We start from the raw sequence: 7,186 nt of genomic DNA, 5'->3' as shown, positions 1-7,186 counted from the left end.
TCTCGCCTCGCCGCGCGCGCCGAACGAGCTCGCGTGTTTTTTAAGGACCGCCGCCAGCGACGGACCCCGGCGTGCGTGCTCAGGCGGGCGGCAGAGCAGGTCCTCCCGGGTGCGTCCAAACTGGAGTCGGGCACGGGACGCCGGCGGGGAGTGGCCTCAGGCCTGGGCTCTATTTCAAGGGGGCGAGCAGCGGCCGGCTCGGCCGGGGTGGAAAGGAAAGGGGACGGAGACCCGTGGCCGGTTTGCACTTTGCACGATCACGAGAACGCGGCGCGCCGGCGCCTTTGGGTTGGAACGTAACGGTTGTTGTGTTGGCGGGCGGGGCCAACTGCCACGGTCGGGAGCACGAGGGTTGTGTTGCGTTGCATCCTTGCATTGCATGCCTTTCTTGCAGTAGGCCCATGCAACTTCATCCCGGGCGCGAAATTCCCAAACGTTGAATTGGGTGCATTTTGAATTGTAGAAAAACATGAATCGTAGGAATCTGGATCAAACGTAAAGAAAAACAAAAACAAAAGTAGTGCAGTGGGCTTCATGGGCTCACGGGCTTAGTGTTTTGGGCTCAGTGAGCTCACATATAGGTATTCTCTTGGCCCAGTTCTTAAAATTGTCCAAGGACAGGGCACACTGATCTAGATTTTCTTATCTCGGAAGAAATCAGTTTTACGTAAGGCCTTGTTTACTTCACCTCCAAATTCCAACTTTAGCACTATACAAAAAGAAGATTCCCCACATCAAACTTGCGGTACATGCATGGAGTACTAAATATAGACGAAATTAAAAACTAATTGTACAATTTTGTTGTACTTTGCGAGACGAATCTTTTGAGCCTAATTAGTCAATATCTGGACAATAATTCACAAATACAAATGAAACGCTACAGTGTTGCTACAGTAATTTGGGCACCTCAAAGTTGGGCAACTAAACAAGGGCCAAATGTTTGGAGGTGCGCAGCAGTGTGAACTGTTGAGATTCGAGCACCGAGTGGTTTGCGGGTGCTCAGCTGGATGGCTTGACAGATGTCGCTACGAGGACGAACGTTCTCTGCCGGAGGCTCTGCCGCGAGCTCGGCGCCGCCGTCGTGTCCATGGACTACCAGTACCACCTCGCACCCCCCGCTTCCACGCCGCCTACGACAACGGCCTCTCGCCACGGTCCGCCGCCTCGACGCCAAGTCGCCAACGCCAACGCCATGCCGGCCGTCGACCTCTCCAGCTGCTTCCCCGCCGGCGACATCGCGGGAGGCAACGTCACCCACCACGTAGCCCAGAGCTGGGCGGCCTCCCCATGTCGACGACGACGTCTTCACGCCTCCGCCTCGCCTTCGCCATCCTGATACGGCCGTCCTTCGGCGAGGAGGAACGGACTGAGGCACAGATTTCTTGTCACGTAGTCATACCCACAATGTTGGCACATACGAATGGCATGCTGCGACGACGAATTCAACGTCTCACATTTCGCAATAAAATAAAATAAAAAATCCAACGCTCACATAACAATAACCTATGCAGTATGCACACATAACGTCGCAAGTGCAAGCGTACAGTAAAACTGAACTCGGGCATCTAATTTTATTCCTCAGATGCAACACTTCACAGTGTCATATGTTCCATTTGTTACACGGGTTCATTCGTCGCATAGCATCGTTTATTCCGGATTTCCAATGGGACAGACAAAAGTTATCAGTGCCAGCTTTACATCTTGGCGGGGGCCGGGTACCATCCCCACGGCTCATCAGAGAGGTACTCCGTGACCTGCTTGATGTTCAGGTAGTTATCGATGCCCCTGTAGCGAAAAAACAACACAAGCAAGGTGTCAGTTAGATGTCATAACATCAGCTATTTGATGTCTAATGTCGCAGAAATGTTGTCATTCCGTGCTACCCACCCTTCTCCGAGCTCGCGTCCGAAGCCACTGCGCTTGTTCCCGCCCCATGGGGCATGGAAAAAGCAGGGTTGCGAGCAGTTTACCCAGATACATCCAGCGTCGATCTCCTGTTGGGCAAAGTTTTCATTAGAAATGTGTTGTAGAAATGCCGCGAAACAGTTCTAAGAGCAAGTTTGCATGGGTTCTTTGTTGAAACGCAAAGTCAATTTGTGTGCCATGGCATCAAGAATACCAACTTTCAACTATTAAGGACAGAGGTAGAGGGTAGGTAAAACTGAGAAATCTGAATATCAGTCCGATGCAGTCATCAAGTCACCCGCCAAATACTGTAAAACCCTTCACTTGTGCATACCTCAGCTAATCTCTGGCATCGTTCGCGATCGTTGGAAATTACAGCACCAGCCAAGCCATAACTGTCAAAAAGGAATAGTGAAATGAGTTCATATGCTAGACTTATGTATGAGCTGTAAGCCTGCAGAGGACATTGAAACCATGCTAAAAACAAGTAGCTCACTGTGTATCGTTGGACAGTTCGATGGCTTCATCTTCAGTGCTAAATTCATAAACGCACAGGACTGGACCAAAGACTTCCTCCCTCCAAATTTCCATTGATGTGCTTACATCAGTAATAATTGTGGGTTCAAGATAGTACCCCTTCTCAAGATGCTGTTAAAAAACATAAAAACATTAGTTCTATCTCAGAATAGTATGTGGATCACTGTAAATCCAAATGCACTGAGCCTTACCGCCGGTCTAACACCCCCAGTCAGAATAGTAGCACCTTCGCTTTTAGCATTTGATATGAACTTCTTAATCTTCTCATACTGAGAATGCAAAAAAAAGGAGTAAGACTCCTAAGAACAACTATAAAGCAATGAGGCAATTTGAAACTATGTATATGGTTGCAAAGACGCTGGTGATTAGGGTATCCATTTTCTTCTAGTCTAATTCCCTATATAAAAAAAAAACTCGACCGGTGGGGGAAGAACCACCCCCACGGCATTGCATGAAGAAGGGATAGTATGACCCCGGTCGAGAAAACCCCCCGAACCCTGGCCCATGCCCATATAGGGCCAAACCGAACTTGGGCCGGCATACACCGTTACCCAGGCCGGCGCAGTGCACCGTTACCTGGGCCGGCGACGCACCGCAGCCGCAAGCCAGCGAGCACAGCAAGGGGAGTTTTTCTTGGGTGCAGTACCGGGGTTTGAACCCCGGTCGGTGGGCACGACCACAACCAGCCACACCACTGAGCTATCGCTCAGTTTGCCTAATGCCTTATATAGGACCATAAACATTAATGATTAATCCATACTACAGTCCTTACTGTAAAACGGGATGTTATAATATAGTAAACCTAAAGAAGGTCATGCCAGTAAGTGCATTTGAACACAGGTCCTCTCAAAACGGGAGGACTACATCCTGTAGAAACTAGCAAGAACAAGAATGTACAGACACTAATTCAGAAGTGCCAAACTCTCAAATTAGAAAGAAGCCACAAAACATGGCCTTGTCAAATGATAACTTGCTTGAATTTAGATGAAGTTAAAATGTAGACTGTAGTACCTGTCCTTCGCTAACAACTGGTCCAAGCCTGCAACCGTCTTCAAGTGGATCTGAAACTTTAATATTTTTGGACCATGCAACCATCCTCTCCTTAAACTCTTTGGCAATTTTTGTCTGCAATTTCATTGGACATAGAACTTGATTGATATGATACTGACGAAAATAACATGATTCCATAACTGAGTTTTGATTTCAAAGAGTAATATAGAGTGGTAAGTTGCCATTGTTGATTTAAAATAACAATAAAATCAATGTGATTGTGAATATACTTCATAAATATGCACCATACCACAACACACACAGGTCATGGAATAGCCCAAAGCCCCAAATCTAGATCTTAACTAATGGGGCACTCATATATTGTTCAAAGCAGGTGTAAAGAACATAGTAGACTGCTATTTATTCAGTGAAGTAATATTGACATCATACAATCTTCTCAAATCAGAAATTAATGGCAGGGAAAAAGTTAAAGCAATGCCACTCCAGAAATATATTATGGCTGATAGATATAAAGTTGTGATTTGTGAAGTATACCAAGAGACAATACCAGCAATGACACGTGACACTTACATGGACAAGAAGACGAGATGTTGCACTGCAAATCTGACCATTAGTCCAAAAGCACCCAAACAGAGTCCATTCAACAGCTGTTTAAGTTTAAAAGGAAGGATCAATGATGGTGATATAGCACAATCCACAATCAGTGAAGTGTTAGCATCCACTAACGGAAGCTACTCGCAGTCACAAATTTACTTTCTTGGAACTAATGCTTATGTTCTCCACATAAGTTCAGTCCTTCGAAATTTCTTGGGATCGACAATGAAAGATGAAATCATGCAACATATACATATTGCATCAAATACTTTTCATTTCATTTTTTTATTGGATGTATGCGGTCGCAGAAGTCGGAGATGATTTTATTCAACTTGCATGCACTGGCTGGGTCTACAAAGTCTGTAAAAAGCCCATATAACAATGAATGGCCTTGAGGGTGTGGCTAACTTATCATAAGTTCTTTTGCAAATTACAATAATCCCCACACACCAACAAAATTTTGTAATTTACTAAGCCTCAGAATATACATGTACCTTTTTCAATGTCAACATCATCAAATACTACTATAGGACTTTTTCCACCAAGTTCCAGTGTAACAGGCTGTCAAGAAAAATGCAATATTAAGATAAATTAAATTAAAAAGGGTATTCAAATCATACTTATGTAATCTATAAACTTAAAGAGAAAAACGTATGACACAGTATATTACTAGAAATGAAACATAAATTCACAAACATTTGGGTCGAACCTTGACCATAGGAGCTGCAGCTGCCATAATCTTCTTACCAGTTTCAAAACTCCCAGTAAAAGAGACCTAAATACACAGTGAACCCATGCTATGAGGAATGTCCTTTTCATTGATCTGCCATGCTAACACATGATTATATCATTATATGGAAAACATCTATACCTTGTCAACATCTGGGTGCGCTGCCAAAGGAGCACCAGCATCAGGACCTAAACCAGTCACAATGTTCAAGACACCAGAAGGAAGACCGACTTCTTTACAGACATCACCAAGCTCTAAGCAAGTCCTGGTAATTTAAAAGTAGATGATTCAAATGCCATTGCTAATTGCATGAACATGTCATAACATGCTAATACTTACACAGATGACAGTTCAGATGGCTTCAACACAGCTGTACAACCAGCAGCCAGAGCAGGAGCTACCTTCCATGTAGCCATCAGGAGCGGATAGTTCCTGCAACACAAATACAAAGTATAATAGTTTAGGGTCAAAATAAGTAATACAGGAACATATAAAGAAAAAAAGTAGAAGTAAATCAATTACTGAGAAACAGCACATTCAATGTAGATACAACAAATACGCGAACAAGGACAGCAGTAGAATAGTGGGCTTAAGAAGCAAAACCAACACTTTTACTACAACAAAGCACACTGCTGACAACAAGTACTAGTGAAATTGGCCAAAGATTCATGCAAGTGAAAAACAAATTTGAAATTAACTTGGACAGATGATATTCAACACTGTATAGGAAGTAAAAATATGGGTAACTGGAAATATTTCAGACCAATGATGAGGGAAGTTATGTAAAGTAGCTTTAACAGACTCTGTGTGTGTGGTTTTAATTTTGAATATTCAGCTTTTCCACTATACAACTCTGAGATCTTACGAAAAAATGAAACTGTATTACTGAATACATGCCACTTGGCCAAGTGTTTTGATCATGAATACAAAAAACAGTGAGATGGGGCAGAAATTAAAATACCAAGGAGTGATAAGCCCAACAACTCCGATAGGCTCTCTCCGAAGATGGCATTTAAAAGTTTCCATCGGAAGGGTAACTGGTGAATTTTGCCTTTTGTCCAAGGCTTCCGCCTGATCCGCGAAGTACTCAAAGCAGCCAGCAACATCATCCTGATAAAAGAAGTGGCAAACAGATCAGAATGTCAAGCTGGAAAAAAATGCACACTTCTATAAGGTGTGTCATATACCATGTCCCATGCTGCTTCGTCATAAGGCTTCCCACAATCAAGCGCCTCTAGCTTAGCCAGCTCAGGTTTCCTCTCGATTATCTGAATAAGAAGACATTTTTCACATGCAAAACGTGATATATGTCAATATGTTTCAACAAAAATTTGATGACCCAAACATTACAAGGCTCCCCGCTCCCCCAATTGAAGTTCAAAGAGGAAGATCGTTTGAGGTGTTTGGACTTTCGAGCTCAGACTTAAAAAGGCCAAGCCACCCTGTTTTGTGGAAAGCAGAAGACCATTCACACCAAAAACGGAACATAAGGATTTGCTATAGTTAGACAGGTTTAGAATTGAAAATTTATCTGTACTTTCTGTGATTCTGTAGATATAACAGTAACCAGGAGTACGGAAGCAATATTGAGGCACCTACGATCGGTCAGTGAATGCACCATGAAGAAGCTAAGGAGGAAGGGTCACAGACAAATATAGCACAAGTACTAAGAAGTTCACTCCTACCGTTACGGGGGCTCAGATCCAGTCACCAAATCATACCCGTCAAAGCATAAAAATAGCTACCGCAAGTGACAGCACAGAAATTAACCAAATGTACTACTCCTACCTCAGTACCTGTAGTGACACGCTCAATCCATTTCGAATTACGACATAAAAAAATCCACAGATCCCTCGCTGAAAATCGGCTACCAAATATTGCGGTGCGCAGGAAGGACAGCAGCGTGCGTGCGTGCGTGTGTACCTTGGCGGCGATGGCGCGGAGGTACTTGGCCCGGACGGCCCCCGGCGCGCGCGCCCAGTCGCGGCCGCGGTTCCTCCTGAGCGCCGCCCGCGCGGCGGCCACAGCGGCCTCCACGTCCTCCGCCGTGCCCGCCGGGATCTCACCGATCTGGGCCTCGGTTGCGGGGTTGATGACGGGGAGGCGCCGGCCCTGCGCGGGCGCGCGCCACTCCCCGTCGACGAAGAGCTGCCGCAGCGGGACCGTCGCCGGCGCGGCCATCGGTGAGGGGGAGCTACTGCCTGCTGGAGTGCGCGCGCGCGCGGGTCGTGCGTGAGCGTGAGGTGGGGAGTGGTTTGGGTTGGTGGGATCGGCACACTGCTGGTGCTGGCCTGCTTCTGCTGCTGCTGTGCTGCCCAGGTGGAAAGCGATGCCCTCCCCTCTTGTGTTGCGGAGAGCAGCGGCGGTTCCCCGTTCGGCCCGCGGTGGTTCCGTTGGGACGTCCGTTTC

At 45.9% G+C, this 7,186-nt stretch overlaps 1 protein-coding gene across 1 annotated transcript; it reads right to left on the bottom strand.

Annotated features, from left to right (window-relative positions):
* Positions 1-1,539: 1,539 nt before the first annotated feature.
* Positions 1,540-7,090, bottom strand: LOC101780729 (betaine aldehyde dehydrogenase 2). The gene is made up of 14 exons (XM_004973405.4): positions 6,701-7,090; positions 5,965-6,045; positions 5,739-5,887; positions 5,117-5,209; positions 4,919-5,042; positions 4,757-4,822; positions 4,542-4,608; positions 4,024-4,100; positions 3,454-3,567; positions 2,634-2,711; positions 2,402-2,553; positions 2,240-2,300; positions 1,888-1,994; positions 1,540-1,785 (listed from the first exon to the last, which is right to left on the bottom strand). Exons 1-14 carry the CDS (start codon positions 6,956-6,958, stop codon positions 1,695-1,697), a joined length of 1,518 nt encoding a protein of 505 aa, XP_004973462.1. The 5' UTR covers positions 6,959-7,090; the 3' UTR covers positions 1,540-1,694.
* Positions 7,091-7,186: the final 96 nt, after the last annotated feature.

The sequence above is a fragment of the Setaria italica genome, chromosome VI (genome assembly GCF_000263155.2).
Source record: "Setaria italica strain Yugu1 chromosome VI, Setaria_italica_v2.0, whole genome shotgun sequence".
NCBI lineage: Eukaryota > Viridiplantae > Streptophyta > Magnoliopsida > Poales > Poaceae > Setaria > Setaria italica.
This window is presented reverse-complemented; position numbering and strand designations above follow the sequence as displayed.